Source organism: Halichoerus grypus, chromosome 11 (assembly GCF_964656455.1).
Source record: "Halichoerus grypus chromosome 11, mHalGry1.hap1.1, whole genome shotgun sequence".
In the NCBI taxonomy this organism is placed as follows: Eukaryota; Metazoa; Chordata; class Mammalia; order Carnivora; family Phocidae; genus Halichoerus; species Halichoerus grypus.
In genome coordinates this window covers 53,928,206-53,946,753 of record NC_135722.1, presented here as the reverse complement: position 1 = coordinate 53,946,753, position 18,548 = coordinate 53,928,206, and the positions used below count along the sequence as shown (strand labels likewise).

General features: G+C 53.9%; 1 protein-coding gene across 4 annotated transcripts in view; it reads right to left on the bottom strand.

Moving 5' to 3' along the window:
- Positions 1-18,548, bottom strand: part of SLCO2B1 (solute carrier organic anion transporter family member 2B1) — a 46,626-nt gene that overhangs the window by 13,518 nt on the left and 14,560 nt on the right. For 3 of the 4 annotated variants that reach the window (XM_036082800.2, XM_078058554.1, XM_078058556.1), the window contains exons 4-8: positions 17,786-17,948; positions 14,555-14,794; positions 14,215-14,313; positions 11,919-12,109; positions 2,751-2,853 (exon numbers count right to left, since the gene is read on the bottom strand). In XM_036082800.2, coding sequence (XP_035938693.2) covers positions 2,751-2,853; positions 11,919-12,109; positions 14,215-14,313; positions 14,555-14,794; positions 17,786-17,948 — 796 coding nt within the window. The remainder of the gene's footprint in view (positions 1-2,750; positions 2,854-11,918; positions 12,110-14,214; positions 14,314-14,554; positions 14,795-17,785; positions 17,949-18,548) is intronic. The other variant, XM_078058555.1, reaches the window with a different exon arrangement.

The following is an 18,548-nucleotide window of genomic DNA, read 5'->3' as shown; positions in this document are numbered from 1 at the left end:
TGCTCCGCAGCACTTCGCCTCACATACCACATGTTTCACTCAGCCACTTTACTGTCACCCCACCAGAATATAAGCTTCATTTACAGCAGGGATTTTTGTCTGCCATGTTCACTGCTGAATCTCCAGAGCGTGGGGGCACAGCAGACACTCAGGAAATATTTATGGAATAAATGAGGGAACAAATGAATGGCCAATATGGGATCAAATGTCGCAGTGTTGGGGCAGAAGTAAGACCTCCAGAGAAGGTAAAAACTGAGCAGGCTTGGTGCTGGGTGGCTTCTTGAGGTAGGACAGAGGTAGGGCCTGAAGAATGGATCTGAAGGAAAAGGAATTCCTAGGAGGGACGCAGCAAGAACAAAAGCACATAGAGAGACATAGAAGCGACAGGTCCGGCTTTGATGACCTCCCCCACCCCCCATTATCTCCTAAACTGGTGCCTTGTGTACAGCTTTCCTCATGCAGGTCCGCCAACCTGAAGGGCACGTGATGGGGGGAAGTCTCGAGGAAAAGCCTCAGGGGCAGCCAGGGTGACGGCCAAGGCCAAGAATGCCTTCTCTTCGGACACGTGCAATTCTCTCTCCACTAACATCAAAAGAGAAAGGCATGTGTTTCTGCCCACAGGAGGTGAGCTGGAAGTTAACGTGAGGTGTGGGGGAGAGAGGAGGAAAGGCCCTTCTGAGAAGACACGTCAGAGGAGCAAATCACCTGGCAGTCGGGACTGGTGGGGAAAGATGGCCCTGGGGCCCCTCTGGGCCAAGTGGGAGGTCCCTTCTGTTCCTGCAGTAGCAAGACCAGGGTGTCTGTCGCTGGAGATCTCTGTGTGCCCTCAGAGCTTGGCCAGAGCCCAGTCAGCTAGTTCTCTAACCCCCTGGGCCGGGCCAGGAACCATTTCCTTAGAAGCCAGAAAATAAAGACCAATAGTCCACGCAGGGTGGGTAGGAGCTGGGCTGTGGAATTCCCCTTCCTTCATGTCTCAGGCCTGCCTCCCGTCCTGAGTCCCCTGCCCTACACACGGCGCACTGAGCCAGCGTCTGGAGCGAGAAGGTTGACACGTGGCCTGCGCCCCAGGTGGCTGCTCCAGCATCCCTCCCTCCTGCAGCTGCCCTGGCCAGGATCGGCCCAGGCCATACCGGTGCCCTCACTGGACAGGTGGGGCCCAAGTTCATCTAGAGCGGCCGGGGCAAGGCCAGAATTTGCCAGGGGTTTCCTGACTCCTGGTGTAAAGGCCATTCCGCCTACGGGACCCCACTCCACCCACATTCCCGGGCCTCTCTGGCTGCCAGAAGGCTCTAGCTCGTTACTTGCTTCTATCGCCTTCTCCTGTGCTCATCATCCCAAGTGCACTTTGTACCCACCCTCTATCTCTTCAGCATTTGTAGCCTGTCCTTAGAACAGATGGAAAATTCCTGGAGGGCAGGGCTATGCCTTTCACTTAGATAGGGATATCTGCTGGGAACTCCAGGGTCACCTCCGTTAGATAGCTGCTTCCCTCAGCTTAGTGCCTCCTCCATCAGGTATGCTCTTCTCCTCAAGAGATTCAGGAGCCGCCCACAGCTCAGAGGCATGTCCTCCCTCCACCGTAGGGATAGTCTTTCTTCCCTTTGTCAGGGGCCTCCCTTAACTCAAGGATAATGTCTCCCCCATCAGACAGGAGCCTTCTCTAACTCTGGGACTGTCTTCTCTCAAGAATTTTGGCCTCCTCCAGCTGAAGGGCCATGGTTCCTCTTCCTTTGGCTCCCCCATGGTCCCATGTGGTCAAGGCCGAGCCTCAGGTCACCACTGATCCCTCTGGAACTCAGCAGAAAGCCCAGAAGCCAGGCTTGAGGACCAACTAGAGGGCCTGTGGCTAGCCCTGCCTTGGTCTCCTCTAGGCTCACGGAGAAGCTGAAACCACCAGAGACAATCTGCCCAGGACACCTACTCCAAGATCTAATTTCAGTGATTGGCCCCAGCTTCCCTCTGGGTGGAAGCCAAAGCAGTGATTAATAAACTCTCCCAAGGAGCAACCTGCTGGGGCCTTCCAGCAGCTGGGGGGTGATCTGAGGTTAGGGAGTCTAAGCCCCTCCTGCCTCTAGGCCCAGCCCCATGCAGTCCAGCCCTCCCCTTACCCCAGAGAAGCTGGAGAACTGGCCGCTGGGTTACTGGTATCCCAACATCAGGTCTTAGGACACACTTCCAAGAACTGGGCCTAATTAACTTCCTGTTTCAAGAGTCCTCAGTGGGGGCAGGGTGGGTGCCAAAGCAAACCCCTCCGTCATCACCCTCCTAAACCACAGGCAGCTCAACTCACTGTCCCAGGATATGGTCAGAATAATAGCAGTAGGCCAGGGGTGATAATTGAAAAAATAATTATACCTTATATAAGTTTTTTTTTTAATAATATACAAAAGGCTTTCCATTCATCACCCCATTTGATTCCCCCAATAGTCCTTGAGGGAAGCAGAGCCAAGGATTATTGGCCCTGAGGGTTTGGAGAGCTGAGAGGAGGGAGGGCCAGGCTGGCCGGGGGAAGGAGAGGAAGAGCACTTGAACTTGACCTAGAGGGACCAGGAAGATTTTGATAGCAATAAAAACTGACATTCCAGGCAGAGGGGATCATATAAGTCAAGACTTACAGGAGTGTACGGTGCTCATGAGGGGTCTGTAGGTGTGAGAGATAAATCAAGAAGGGCAGGAAGGGGCTGGATCCTGTACGGCCCCACATGCCCCTCTGGTCCCACTTCTCTATATCCTGGCCTGAGCTCCCTTACCTTTGATGAACTGGATCACTGTCAGGTCTGGTGCAATCTGGGTGAGGCTATCCTGCTTCTCCCGGGACTCCCCCGGGCTCTGCTCAGAGGGAGAATCTTCACCCTGGGAAGACACACAACCAAGGGCAGTCAGCTGGACGCCAGACATTCTGCCCCAAGATGCCTGTGGGCTGGGGAAACCCTCTGGGAGAGAAGAGGGTATGGGGCAGTCACCTCATCGAAGCAATAGGGGTCAACAGTGTTCCATTTGTTTTGGCCCCAAATGGGCCTGGATGGATTGATGCTGACGCGTGCTGGGTGGGGGTGAGACCTCTCTGGTGCCTGAACACCCTAGAAGGACCTTTGCTTCACCTTGGTGGGGGATCCCTGAGAAAGGCTCAGGTCGAGTGTCTTGCTAATCCAGCAGGATGGGCATTCAGAGCAGAAGGGAAGTTGATTGTCAGAGAAAATCACTCTTACATACGCGCGTAGGACTGAGTCAAACTTTGTGCGGGGTCTCTCCCCTGCTGGGCTCCCAGCTCTGCAAGCACAGGCATCATGCTTATCTTGTTCTCTGTTGAAACCCTGGGGCCTAGCACAGGGCCTGGGGTGGAATAGTGGGTGTCTGGTAACTATGTATGAACAGAAAGAATGAAGAAATGGCAATGGGTGCGGCCAGTCAGGCTCTAGGAAGAAAAAATGGAAACAACAGGAGAGGCTATTGCGGCGATGCAAGCGATTTCCTACACCGCTTCTGGTTAGGAATGGGGCAGGGGGTCCACACCGAGTACCCCAGGGGCCTAGCAGAATGGAGATTCCGGGTGCGCCAGGCCACCATAGGCATGCTGCTGTTCTAGCCTCACGGGCATCTGCGAAGGAAAACGCTCCACACAGGCGCAGAGCAGCTTCGAGGTTAGGTAACTTGCCCAACATCGCACAGAACTATGATCTGAGCTTACGCCTGCCTGTGCCTAAAGCTCATGCTTTATCCACTAAGTCCTGTGAGTCGGAGGCCCTGGTGCAAGACGGGAAGAATTGGGAGGCATCTTTCCGGAGCACCGTGAAGGGGCCTGAAAGCCCAGTCTAAGTCCCTGGGTGAGGCACTGTGGGTCTGTTACTCATTTACACCTTAGAGCCGTGCTGCCGGACACACGAGCTACCGGCCACGTGTGGCCGCTGAGCACTGGAAATACGGCCAGTCCACACTGAGATGTGCCGTGAGTAACAAACACAGGCTGCATTTCAAAGACTTAGTATGAAAAAAAATTGGAAAATATCTCATTTTTTTTAATTTATGATATGCTAAAATGAGAATATTTTAGATATAGTGCGTTAACTTCAAGATATTAAAATTAGGGTGCCTGGGTGGCTCAGTTGGTTAAGCGACTGCCTTCGGCTCGGGTCATGATCCTGGAGTCCTGGGATCGAGTCCCGCATCGGGCTCCCTGCTCGGCGGGGAGTCTGCTTCTCCCTCTGACCCTCCCCCCTCTCATGCTCTCTCTCTCTCTCATTCTCTCTCTCAAATAAATAAATAAAAGTAAAAAAAAAAAGATATTAAAATTAGTGCCTTTTACTTTTGAATGTGCTACCAGTTAATATTTAGAATATACATATGTGGCTCACATAATATTTCTTTTGGACATGCTGCCTTCAAGACAATCGGAGAATCTCCTCGCATCTTTCTCCGTCCTAACCAAGCCGCGGAGAGTGGTGCGGGAAAGGCCCAGGACCGAGGGAAGGGTGCTAGGACCAGGATACCGCCCCAGGACAGGAGGGAGGAGATAAATTGAGATAAACTAAGAACCTCCCAATGTTCTATCAAGGACCACAGGACTGGCGGCTCAGCTCAGCGGTCTTTGGATGAGCAGAATCTGTGAGTTCCTTGCCTGGGGTTCCTTGTCCTCATGTAAGCAGTGAGGATGACCACAGTGTCTGCACGTCCAGCCCCCTGTGGTCCACCCCAAACTTTCACATCCACCATGTCATCTGATTCCTGCAGCAGTCTGGGGAAGGGATCATTACTGCACCTATTTTGCATAAGAGGAAACTGAGGCCCCAGAAGAAGACGTGTCACCCAGGGAGCAATGGGCAGAGCAGGTTCTCGAAGGCACATCCTCCAGGACCACCGTCTCACCCCTGTCTCATGCTGTGAAAAAGAGCACGGGGTTTGGAGATAGGAGGGAAGGGGCAGAACTTCAGGGGCTTGTGGGGGGGCGGTCAGGGAAGGCCTCCAGGAGAAGTGAGGTTTGGGATTGGGGTGGACAGAAAGGGAGAGGTTATTCAAAGCAAGGGCATAGGACAGCAGGAGTGTGGAGGTGGGGAGGGCCTTTCTGTGTGGGGGGTTGCGGGGGGGTTGACAGGGAAGCCATAGGGGCTGGGGCAGAAGCTGGGCAGTTTGGAGGGCCATGCTAAGGGACTTGGGCTTTATCAGGTGGGTGCTGGGAGCCTCTGTCCTGGGCTCTTCACAAGTTTCTGCCTCTCTCCCCACATCTGTTTTGAGGACTCCCGACCAAGAGCCGGCTCCGGAAACCAGAAGCATCGTGGCTCCGCTCAGAGCAGGGCTTGGAGTCAGACGCATCTGGCTGTGGTTTGCCCGGGTCAGCAGGCCTGCGCTGAGGGAGCCGGTTAGAACTTCCCCTCCCTTGGGGCCATGTGCTGATGGCTGCAAGCCTGTGGGACCCAGGGTGCCGTGTGTGGTCTGGCACGTGCAACGGCCCTCTGCCTGCTGGGCCTCCAGAGCTCCAGGAACTGTCCTCAGCGGAAGCTGGGTGCCTAGAAAGCTCTGTGTGGGGCCGTGACCCCAGCCCCACGGAGCCTCGCTGACCCTGGTGGCTGGTAGGGCACTGTCTCTGCCAGCCCTCAGCTGCCATGGCACGTGGCCACGACAAGCGGCCACAGGGATGGGGTGATCTGCTAGCCTTCCCACTGCCGTGGGAGGGAGATCGTGTTTCTAGCAGAGCGCCCGGAGATCGGAGCTCCACCGAGGACTACCACACGCTTCCTCTTTCTCATACTGAGATCCGTGCAACTGGCCATGCTTCTCGTGTCCCCGTGGCCACCGGCAAGCCCAGAACCAAATAAGGGGTTCGGTTACATCAACTGAATTCATCTTTGTGGTCCATGCTCCTAAGTTTCCCCTTGTCTTGCTGATACCCCTTTTCGCAGCTGTTTCTATTTTCTTGCTTCTTGGTCCTGAGTGAGTGATTCGGCTCAGGTCCCGCGATGCCCTTCCCGGGGCTGAATCCCAGCTCCACCCTTCACTAGCCCTGTGGGCAAGTTATTTAATCTCTCTGTAACTTGACCCCTCAGGTGTAAATGGGAGTTATAGCTGCACCTATTTTATAGACAGATTACAAAGATTAAATGAGATAATACATACAAAGGGCTTAAAACAATGCATGGTCCAGAGTAAGCGATAGATGTCAGCCTAATTTCCCACTCCTACTAGTACGGTACATGAGTTTGGCGTGAGCTGTAAGAATATTAGAAAAAAAGGTAATTTTTCCATTATTTTTCCTCTTAAGAGCTGGCTTGATCAGAGAAAGATATTAAGAATAAACACTCCGGGTCGTCAGGCACTGAGCAACCCACTTCCCACTTTGCCTCGTTTCATTCTTACAAAAATCCCAAGGTGTGGATGTTAGGATTATACCCATTTTATAGATTTCAGAGTTCCAAGTGTGGAGGTGCGTCTGGCTCCTGCTGTTAGCCCCCCGAGGCCAGTGTGGATGTCTCAGGCATCGAGGAGGCTCCCGGGCCAGATCAGCTACCGATCAGCTCTCTTAGTGAGCCTCAGTCTCTGCCGAACGGGGGTATTGGACTAGATCAGTGTTTTTAAAACTGGGTTTTCAGCAGCAAAACCCTTTCTCCAACCGAAACTTCACTCAAAAGACTGACATAAAAACACATAAAACTAGAATCTGATTGGTGTGTGTGTGTGTGTGTGCAGGGAGGTGGAAGGCCCTTAGTCCTATTGGGGGACACCTCTCTTCAATCTCCCTACGGTGGCACCTTGGGGTTCTGTCGGTACAATTTGAAATCACTGAAGAGCCTTCCAGTCCCAGTGTCTGAGGAAGCTCTGATCTACACCACCCGTGAGTAGGGGTGAGGCTCACCTTAGCCCTGTGGGGCCAAGACCTGGCTTGGTACAGACTGGTACAGGGGGAGGTGGTGCTGGCCCACCTCTGGGCACAGCCTTGACCCTCTCTGGGCCTGAATCCCTCCATCTGTAGGTAGAGTGGGGGCTGAACTGGATGATCACACAAGACCTTCTACCTTGGAGCGTCGAGGAGGGGTGAGGGTGGCATCAAAAGGCCTGGGTTTCAAGGGATGGAGAAGGACATATGAGGGCTCCTGGGCTGGCTGGGAGGGGTCCGGAGGCAGACCCGAGTCACCTTGGACCTCCCAGGGGCTGCAGAAGGAGCACGAAGTCCAAGAAGAACAGAAGCCCCCCAGCTGGCCCTAAGTTCTGGGCTTTAAGGGCCACTGCCACTGCCCACTCCTGTCCCCATCCTTGACCATTCTCCCAAAGAAGCACATCAGGTTAATGATTGGGAGAAAACAGATTTCCTAGACTCCTAGACTTGTAGGTCAAAATTATAGCCATGTAGAAACGTGAATTTGGGGAGTCAAAGATCATTCGAGGCATAGAATCATAGAATAATAGAACACAAGTACTTTAGAAACACAGAACTTTAAAACTGTATAATATTAGAATCCCAGACTCTGGAAGATGGCCTAGAATAACAGACATGGAGACTCCTGGGAAATAGGAACCCAGAGAAGATGACAGAGGCCAGTGGTGCTCAGAGGCCGGGCAGGGACAGGGGCTCTTGGTGGACGAGGCCTTTCTCAGCCCCTGGCCCAGCCTCAAGGGCAGGCACTCAGAGGGACCTGAGGGTATGGAGGGCAAAGGAGGGTTGCTGACTGAATGGGGTCCTATGACCAGAAGGACAGATAGGGCCAGATGACCTGCTAGGGAGCCCCTAAGAGGCCATCTGCACTCCACAGGTCCTACAGAACCATGTTCTAGGAGTCCTGGGGCTTGACAGGACCCTGGAGACGGGCTGATTATAGAGAGGGAGACTACAGGGAGACTGAGGCTCACAGAGAGCTAACACATGCCCTGGTTCACTCCTAGAAGGATATCTGGTGGCCACCATGAGGTCACAGATACATGGGCAGAACCAAAGGCAGGAAAGCAGAGATCCTCTCCCTCTGTGTCCTGGATGGCTTCCCCCATCTACCATCTCATAATCTTCTCTGTGGAGACTGTTCACGGTCCCCTCCCTGCAGGCAGAGGACTCTTAAGCACTGGCCATGGGAGAAGCCTGAGCGGTCAGTCAGTCATCCCCCTGTCCATCTGCATCTGGCCTTCCTTCGTTACCTGAGAGCTTCTTGGGGGCAGAGGCTGTGGACTGCACCCTTTTCTCCCACAGTGGAAGGGCTCCTGTACTGCTCCATTTAGAGAAGACATCATTCAACCTGTCAGAGCTGGTAGACCCTGTCTAATCTTCTGCCCATTGTACAGATGAGGAGACTGAGGTCAGTGACCTTCACTGGGTCACAAAACCCTGATATTACATGCCACCATACCACCCTTAAAAACTGCATTTACTTGTAGGAGCCTATTTGGGGGACCCCTGAGCCTGGGAGAAGATATTCGAAGGGATTTCAGAAAGAGTCTCCCCTTCACTTCCCTCTCCCCACCCCCACCCGTGCCTGTTCCCACTCTCTACAGAAGATACACCTCCCATGTCTGTGGGCCTGGACCTTCTGGCTGCCAATTCTACCTAACCAGGCCCTTCCTCCCAGTCCATCTACCTCCTCTTCAGTGGCCTTAGTGGGCTGGGCCAGCCCGAGTCAGCAGAGCTGGCCGAGGCAGCCTCAAGGAGGGGGGGGGAGGGGTGGGCAACAGTTCCTCCCACATCAATATTTATTGCCTGCGAGCTGCTGGAAGCAGATCATCATGTTCTCAGGCTTCGGTTCTTTTTTAAGAACCTCTCACCCCCTTCCTTCCTCACTCCCCATCCCCAGTGTGCTGACAGAATGAATCCAGACAGCCAGACAGGTTCACAGCCGGGGAGCAGGGTTTCCAAGCTTCACAGAGATGCCGCTCTTCAAATCCAGATGTCTGTACCAGAGCAGCTTCGCCTCAAGAAACCGTGCGTTCTTAGACTTCCAGGCACACAGCCTATGGCTCCGGGAATCCACCCTCGGCAGCTCCGGCAGCCGAACAGAACGGGGAAGTGTCTTGCTCAAGGTCACACGGCGGCCACGTGACCGAGCCCAGCCGTGCCTCCCACTGGCTTCTTCCATCTAGTCTGCCCCGTGGCTCAAGTGGTTGTCCTCTGTTCAGATGTGAGGCCCAACCTGGACACTGCCCGTAACCAGAAACTCCTCACTTCCCCTGTGACCACCCCTACTTCTAAGAACTCTTCCCCCAAGTTCTAGGAATTCCTATCTCATTCAAATTCTGGCCCGAGCTGGGCAGAACCAAGAAGGGCCATCTGTGGTTTCAAGTGCCTTCTTCTCCTGAAATTGGTCGCTAGCAAGGCCTGCCCCCTCTGCCTCTGAGCCCAGCACCAGCCCAGGCCCGCACTGTCCCGGGATGTCCCACAGTGGAGCAGCGCCCGGGCTGGGCAGTGTCTCTCCTGGGTGGCTCTTGCAACTTTTCCCTTTGCCCACGCCCCCACCCCCCACTGTGGGTGCATGGCTTCCCACCTGGACCACAGCCAGAGGGGCTGCAGCAGTCTCCCTGCCCCCACTGCTCCCCCCACTTCCTCTATCCCTTTCTCGGCTTAGACCCTGTGATGGAGCCACGGGACACCCGTTTACCCTCCTTCCAGGGCGACCAGCTGCTCTTGAAGCTGGCAGGCAAAGCCTTCTCTGATCTGGCCCCTAATGGCTGTTCTAACATCAATTTTCATTGGTCTCCCACGAAAAAAACTTCTGCTCCCGCAGGGGGTGGGCAATGGGTAGTGAGGTTCATAGAGCAGACACCTTTGGGGTTGGACAGACTTGGGTTCAAATTCTAGCTTTTCTAGATGAAGACATTTTCAGCCCTCTCTCATAGGCCCCGACTTTCTTGCTCTAAGGAGGAGGGCCTCTCTCCCATCACAGCCAGCATGTTCAAATGCACCAACCTGCCTCATTAAATAGAATTATTCTTGCTGCAAAATATTCGACAGGCTTTTTACAAACCGTCCCTTTGAAACTAGAATTACTTAGCAACAAATAATTTATGATTGTGATTTCTCAACAATTGCTTCCCTGTGAAATAAGAAGAAATATATGTATGCAAATGTATATATTCCTGACACAGAGCTCCTAAAACTCTTGTAAATAAGAGTGCTTAGGAGAATCTTCTAATGTTTATAGTCTTTGACCCCAGTTACTGACACAGAGCTCCTAAGATCTGTGTAATTTCCTGCGTGCTAGGAAATGACACCAAGCTCCTAAATCCCTTGCAATTTCCTGGGCGAGAAGAAGATCTTTTGTTCTAATGAGATGACTTTCAGTGGGCCCTTGGATGGGAAATGGTCACCAGAAAGACCATGCCACGATTACAAGCTTAGAACTTACAGCTCCCCCACCCCCACCCCCAATTCTCCAGAGAGGGGAGAAGGGCTGGAAATGGAGTTAAGGATTGATCATGTCTATATGGAGAAAGCCCCCACAAAATCCTAACAGTATCGGGTTCAGGGAGCTTCAAGGTTGGTAAGCACATCCATTTGCCAGGAGGGTGACATACCCCAACTCCACAGGGACAGAAGCTCCTGTATTTGGGACCCTCCCAATCCCCTCCCTATGTATCTCCTCATCTGGCTGTTTATCAATACCCTTTATCATATCCCCTATTACATAATTAGCTGGTAAACATGAAGTAAGTGCTTTCTTGAGTTCTGTGAACTGTTCTAGCAAATGATGGAATCCAAGAAAGGGGTTGTGGGAACCCTTGATCTGTAGCCAAGTAGGACAGAAATTGTTGGTCACCTGGGGATGGGCCTACTACCTGCGACTGAAGTGGGACTGAGCCCTAAGCTGTGGGATCAGATGCTATCTCCAGGTAGACAGTGTCAGAATTGAGTGAAATTGCAGGACGCCTAGTGGGTGGCACAGAGAATTGGTCAGCATGAGAATCACCCCACACACTAGGTCACAGAAATGTTGTGTGTGGGTACTCGGGAAAAGAGAAAATCGAATGTGCAAATTTTCAGAATGTAATGAAATGTCTGTGAGTGCTAAAGAAAATTCGATAAGGTCAACATTAATGACACATTGAACTTTTATAAAAGTTTCTATTTTGTCATTTTCTTTTGTACTCTGGAGCCAATTGATTGTTTTTAAGGCCTAGTGTTTTGGTGAGCCTCTGGAAAGCCTGGAGGCCCCCCACCCAGCATCATCTCTCCTGCCTGGTGGATCTCCTCTGAGGAAAGACCACCTGCCCCTCAGCCGAGCAGGGGGTTTCAGCGAGATATCCTCAAGCACCTCATGGCTTGTTACTTGTCAATGAATCTTGGTCCCCACTAGGCTGTGCCTGTTTTAAGGGTAGAGGCCATGTGCTGAGCTCCAGGGTTGGCCTGACACCTGGCCCCAAGGACGCCCTCAGTACGCATTTGTCCCCTCACTGCTTCTGGAAAGGCTGGATTCATTTCTACAGCTGAACCCTTTGTCCACGCTATGTCCACATCTAGAATGCTCCCTCTCCCCTCCCTAGGCTTCCACCATCCTTCAGAGTCCAGCTCAAATCCTGCCCCTTCAGAGAAGTTCTTCTCAGACCCCCCACCCATTCTCCACCTCCTCCTACTTCTCAGTATTGCTCCGGCACACCACGTTTAGAACTCACAGAAACCATGAAGTGACGAGCAGAGAGGCAGACAGTGTGATGGTTAGACAGAGGGCATGGGCTCAGACAGGCTGGGGTTCTCACCCCAGTGCTGCCCTCACTGGCCGTGTGATCTTGGCTAGGTCACTTCCTCCTCGGGCCCCTAATCTCCTCAGCGTGCAAGGGGCAGGACATACTCACTGTGCGGGGCTGTTGGGGGGGCAGCGGATGGAGCCTGGACAGAAAGGCTTTGTAAGCTGTGAAGTGCAGTGCCCAGGAGGGATGAAGTCTACGGTTACAAGGGAGGATGGGTAGGTGGGGGCTGGAGCCTGGACTAGGGTGGGCCCATGGAGGGGGCTTACTTTGCTGACAGGTGAGGCTGCGGCTGCCAAGGCCCTTCGCCGAAAGCGGAGCTCGTGCTTCTCCTTGGGCATCTCCCTGGGGAAGAAGAAGTAGGGCACGGCAGCCAGGGCCACTGCACCAGCGGAGACGAGGAAGCCCAGCCACCAGGCCCCCACCCATCGGGGGTCCTTCGAGGTCAGGCTGATACCACCTGGAAAGGAAGACCATGGTGATGTTAGAGTCAGGACAGGCTGTCCCTTCTTGGCCACCACCCTGGGACTGGCCTTTGAGACACTAGCTGGCCCCAGGGGCCAGGAGTCAGGAGACCTAGGCTCCAGTGTGGCTTTGCCAGTTACGTCCCGTGTGACCTTGGGCAAGGCCTTGATCCCTCCTGGACCTCAGCTTTCCGACTACTGAGGCATTGTGTGTAGCGGTCAAGGTTATGGACTTTGGAAATGGACTGTTGAGTCTGAATTCCATTACTAATATAACCTTGGGCAAATTACTTAACCTCTTTGTGCCTCGGGGTCTTCCTCTATAAAATACAGGCAATCGTAGCACCTACACCACAGGGTCATTGTGAGAACCACAGAAACCAACACAGGTAAAGCACGTAGTATGTGCTGTACAGCTGTTTGTTCTTCTTCCTCATCTTACTGTTCCTGTTTGGATTATTATTATTATTAAATCGATGGTTAGGACCCCTTTTGTGCTTCTCAGACCTGCGTCATTAAAATCACCAGGGTGCTTGTCAAAAATACCCAAGATCAACTTAAAACTACCACGGGGTGGAGTGGGAAGGTGACCAAGGAATCTTCCCTTTAGCAAGTTCCCCAGGTATAATTAGGACTAGATTATTCCAGATGTGCCTCCTGGCTGGCCTGACCGCTTCTCCCAACCAAGCCCTTGACCTCGAGGCTGAGTCGGACACTTCCTCCTTCAATTGCCACAGTATCCGCAAACGATTTCTAACCACACAGAGGCACGATGACACCAAGCCTAGGAGTAGGGTTGGTTCCCAGGTGCTTGGGCCTGAGCGCTCCTGGCCAGGGCCAGAGTACACAATCTGCACTCAGCACACGTATCAGCTGGGGATGAAGGTGGCTTTTGTTACTAATTCCCTCCTCCAGCTCTTCCTCCCCCTGCTTCTGTGCCAGCCTGGTGAGCCCGAGCACAGGCGTCTCCCCGACTCCCCCGCTTCTCACACACCCGTCTGTGCCCGCAGCAGGCATGACCTGCCCACCGCATGAAATCCCCCATAGAGGAAGGGCAGGAAGATCCGTCTACAGGAGCAGCACATCTGCCCGTGGAGGAGCCGCATCTGCCACGATGATGGCAAGAGCCCGAAAACACACCACCTTCCTGGAGCGGGGGCATGTCTGGGCACCCTGAGGACCAACCAGAGCTCACGCTGGGCTGCTGGGCCCCCCTTTCTAGAAGGAAGGAAGGTGGGGCAGGACTATCCCTAGTGAGTCCTGTTCAGAGCTGCCCAGGAGGCACCCTCGTGCAAAAGCCAGAGAACAGGAAGCAGAATCGGCGTGTCCATCCAGTCACACGTGTGTCCCCTGAGGTTTCTAGGGCTTGCTGGAAGTCTCCAGGGGAGAGGAATCCTCTCCTACTCCCTGCAGGGTGTCAGAGCTCGGGGACCCTCACCACTCCCCGCTCCTGGCTGCCTTCAGACCAAGCTTCGGTCCCACTCCTTGGCCCACCCCTACTATTGCACACAACTGCATCAGAGACTGCTGTTCCCTGAGCGGGGCACTCGGCCCAGGTTCCCAGACTCTGAGGTGGTCAGAACTAGAAGGGTCTTTAGAGGTCACCCAGTAAATTTCCCATCTGAAGTAGGCCCAAGCTCACCGAGTCCTGCTCCAGAAGTTCTCTCCTGCATGCTTCTCTGTTTCACCCGGGTCTTGTTCCCCCTAAAGATGGGAGCCCCCTACAGGCCAAGAGTGTATGTGCCCCTGTCTGCCCCACAGTGTATCTGAGCGCGGGCTGGGGTGGGGGGGAGCTCAGGGACGGGACTGGGTGAAGAGGCATCAGAACAGCAGAGACAAGACAACTGCCCATCTGGTGGTGTTCTGCAGCTTATCTTCATTTCTCACTGGATTCTGATCGCAGCTTGGGGAGGTGGACAGGAAGGAGAGTGTCTCAAAGATGAGGAAGCTGAGGCTCAGAGGTTAAGAGGCACGTCCGAGGTCAGCGGGATCGCTAGGATTTGGATGTGAGCCCCCGGCTCAGAGTCTCCTGTGAGGCCAGCGGTCAGTGAGCTAGCAGCTGTGTGCCCCCAGGGACGGCTGTGTGCTCTTTGAGGCTCACCTTCTGGCATCCGGTCGATGTCTACATAAAGGCGCAGCATGAGGCCGCCCAGCCCATAAGCCAAGCCTGGCCCCATCATGGTTACTGCAAACAGGATCCCTGCAACACAAAGCCTGGGTTAGGCCCCCCGGCCCTGGCTTCCCTCTGCAGATCAGCGCCTGGCCAGTCTCCAACAGGTAAGAGCGGCCCATCTCCCCTGGTCAGGCCCAGGAAACTCCAGGGCTTCTCCAGACCTTTCCTGGCCACGTGGGGCAGAGGTCAGGAACTCTGCCCAGCCCCTACCTAGTCCTCTCATCCTCCGACCTCTGAGCCTGGCCCTCCCTCTGAGCCCGGTTCTCACCAAGGTAGAGAGGCGAGTTGCTGTTGTGGGCAAAGTCATCAATGTAGGAGATGCCGAAGGGCTGAATGGGCACCGCGCCCACGCCAAGCAGGGTCTGGGCCGTGAACATTATCCCCACCACAGCCAGGTGCTGGGCCTCCGTGTAGCTTGAGCAGCTGCTGTTGGAGGGGGCTGGGGTTGGGGCTGGGACCAAGGTTGTGGGCTGGCACAGAGAAGCCTCAAAATCCTGTGGCATGTCCACTACGAGATGATAAAAAATATTATGATGAGAGCTAAGACTCTTAACACATCGTGCACTGGATGCAAGGCACCATTCCAGGTGCTGTGTATATAAACCATCTGACTCCCTCCCCACAGCAAACCTAGGGGATGGGTGCTCTCATTACACCCATTGCACAGACGAGGAAACTGATGCTCAGGCAGCAATTAGCAAAGGCAGAGCCAGGACTGGAACCCAGGCAGCTTGGCTTCGAGTCCACGCTCTTAAACTACCCTATGCCACCTTTCTGAGCAGAGGTATGTGGAAGTTCCATGGCAACCGTGGCCCTCGGGTGGGGTGGGGCTGTCAAAGGAGATGAGTTTGAACAGGGCCAAGAAGAACAAGATTTTCCAGAAAGAGAAGATGGGAGGGGTGCTCCAGGGAGAGGTCACAGCACAGGCAGAAGTTCAGCAGGGAGGACTCATAGAGTGTGAGGGACTAAGCCAGGGTTGAAGGCAGGGCCAGGCAGGGGAGGGATGCTGGAGCTGGACTGTGGAAGGCTCTAGGGCCCTTGGCCTTCATTTTGGGTGGGCAGGACAGCTCAGGACACAGATGCAGAGTTCAGTAAAGGGGAATTTCTTTATTTAGCACCAGACAGTTGCTCCCTGTAACTCACCAATATTTGGTAAGCAAACTTAAAGAGACACCCGTGCTATTATTATCCCAAATGTGGGTGTAGATGTGGCCTTCTCTGTGTGGCCCACCCAGCCTTTTCTGGAAGCTGGGCTCTTGAGAAAAAGCCATGTGAACCAGGGTCAAAGACCTGGACCTTCAACCAAGGTTGCATGAGTTGAAGCCTGGGAGACTTTGATGGAGGCCCTCAACTTGTCTGGGCCTCAGTTTCCTCACCTCTCAAGTCTCCTAGAATGGAAGTTCTACAGAAATTCAGAATTCAGAAGCAGAATAATTCAGGGGTTCAGAGCAGGGGCTCTGGAGCCAAGCCACCTGGACATGTCATGTCCCCACGAGGTGTGGGCCTTGAGGAGATCCCCCTCTCTCTGAACATCGGTTTCCTCACCTGTAAAATAGGATGCCACTGATACCCGATACCGGGCCATAAACATGGAGAGTGAGTGCTGCCCATGCACAGAGCCTACTAGACATTTCAGGCGACGACTGTTATAGGGCTCTGTCTTCTTTTTGCTCCCCTGTGACACCAGGGCCTTGCAGGGGGCCTGGTAGAGAAGTATTAGTGATAAAGAAACTAATTCATGCTGGATGAAGAAGGAGTGAATGAAATAGTCAGGGATGCCAGAGCAGGCCGGGTGCCTGGGGGTCACCAAGCTTAGTGTGCTCATCCAAGACAGGCTCAGGCAGGAGAAGGGCTGCGCTCAGGCTTTCCCGGGGCGCCCATGGCAGAGGGATGTTGTGTGGCAGGGCGGAGGAAGAACGTGTAGACCCTGCACAGAAAAAGCTCTGTTGAAGTGAAAATTCTGGACCCAGAAATGTATTTTTTTCCCCCAGCATTCCAATCAGGCCTTTTGATGGCTTTCCCTTGGGCCTCGATACCCCTCTAAGCTGTTCATGCACACTCTCTACTTTCCCACTTCCTGGCCATTGCCCTTGCGGCTCCCTGCACTCGAAATGCCCACCTTCTCCTTATCCCCCACCCCACTCAGGGCTCTGCCAGCTGTCTCTGGCTGACTCCCAATGAGCTGGAGTCTCTACCCTACAGCAGAGCTGCCCATGCCTCTAACCTGGGCCTCCCTGGGAGCTTATGGGGCTGGTTGTACTGCTCCCTCTTCCTGCCCCGAGTCCTGGCACAGACTGGGAGCTCTGGGGTGTGAGCTCTGGGGTGTGAGCAAGGGAGGCGATGCTCTCTGACAGCGCTCTTCCCTTGGGAAGGCTTCCATGATGCCAGGCTGGCCCCTGTGCTCCCCTCCTCACACAAGTGACACGTTGCAGGGTTTTTGTTTGCCTCTTGTCTCCTCTCCCATGCTGGAAGCTCCCTGGAGTCTTGAGTTCCCTGAGACGGTCTGACACAAAGTAGGCTGTACTAAGGGTTCACTGGGTGGACCACTGGATGGATGGATGGATGGATGGATGATGGATGGATGATGGATAGATGGAAGAGTGGATAGATGGGTAGGGAGATGGATGGATGAAAGAGTAGATAGATGGGTGATGGGCAGGTAGCTGGATGGGTGGATGGATGGGTGGATGGAATATTGAAGGAATGAAGCTCAGGCTTCTTGGGTTATTCTCCAAGGGACAGGCACCTACGTGAGTAGGCCCTCAACAAAATCTCACTGGGCTTCACTATTACTGTCTAAAATTCTTTCATTTTGGGGGGGCGCCTGGGTGGCTCAGTCGTTAAGCATCTGCCTTCGGCTTGGGTCGGGTCTCAGGGTCCTGGGATCGAACCCTGCATCAGGCTCCCTGCTCAGCGGGAGGCCTGCTTCTCCCTCTCCCTCTCCCCCCTGCTTGTGTTCCCTCTCTCGCTGTGTCTCTGTCAAATAAATAAATAAAATCTTTAAAAAAACAAAAAATAAAATTCTTTCATTTTTTAATTTGTTCATGCACTCATTCATTCTTTCATTAATGTCGTGGCTTCTTGAGAGGATTAAATGCACTAATACACACAGAGTACTTAGAAGAGTGTCTGGTACACCGGAAGTGGTACGTGATACTATTATTATCCCACAAACATTTCCTGAGGACCTACTGTATGCCAGGCCCTAAAGTAGGCTGTGTTGTGAATTCACCCCACCTTAAAAACACAGTGACACACAAGCAGGCCCTCACCAAGGGAGGCCCAGAGGGTTACACCCCTCTGCCCCAGAACCACCCCACTCCCCCACTCCCCAGGACTGCCAGGAGGACCCGCCCAGGCTGGGACCGAGGGAGCGGGGAGGACCAGCAAGTGCCCTGGGGAGCTGGGCCCATCCTGACCCATGGGCCCGGGAATGGAGCCCGGTGCATGGTAAGGCGGCTCCCGGTGTGCGTCTCCAGCCCAGCCCTCCTGCTCTTACCGGAGCTAGCACGGTCGTAGCGGTATGGCTCCGAGATGAAGTGTGGGAGACTCATGAGCAGGCCTGCCAGGGCCACAAGGACAGCCCCGTAGCCGATCAGTCGGGGCCGGTGTACCCGGCTGCCAAAGTAGCTCACAAACACAATCAGGGCTGTGTTCCCCACCTGCCAAGGGATGAGGGGGACCCATTCAAGTGCAGCAGAGCCACCAGAGACCAGAACCACCCCTGCTTCTATCACCAGTGTGGTGCTCCCCTCAGTCTAAAGGACTAGCTGACAGAATGAGAATCATCTGGGCCCCTCTTAATGCAGAATCTGGGTCCTCCTAGGAGGGGCCCCACGGCCCCCATTAGGGGAGAGAAATGAGGGCAGTGTGGACAAGGCTAGCAGTTCAATTTCATTCTGGGAAACAGGTTGGACCCCATGTTAGAACACAGAGGAGTCAAGGGAAGTGTTTTTAAGTTTCTGGGACATCATGATTGAGACAAACAAATAAAATCTAAAGCCAGAGGACTAAGGTTTGGAATTTTAAGCCTTAGAATAAAACACTGAGGATGTGGGCACTGGAGGGGACTAGAGAGTTCGCAGGGAAGGGGCAGGCTGCCCACCCCACTGCTTGTGGGCTGCTGTACTCACCCCGAGCCCCAGGCTCCTTGCTGCTGGAGGGGGGCAGTATTCACAAGAGGGCTGGTAGGAGGACCAACCCTGAGAAGGATAGCCACTCTCCATTTTATAGGTGGGACACTGAGGCCCAGAGGTGGGGAA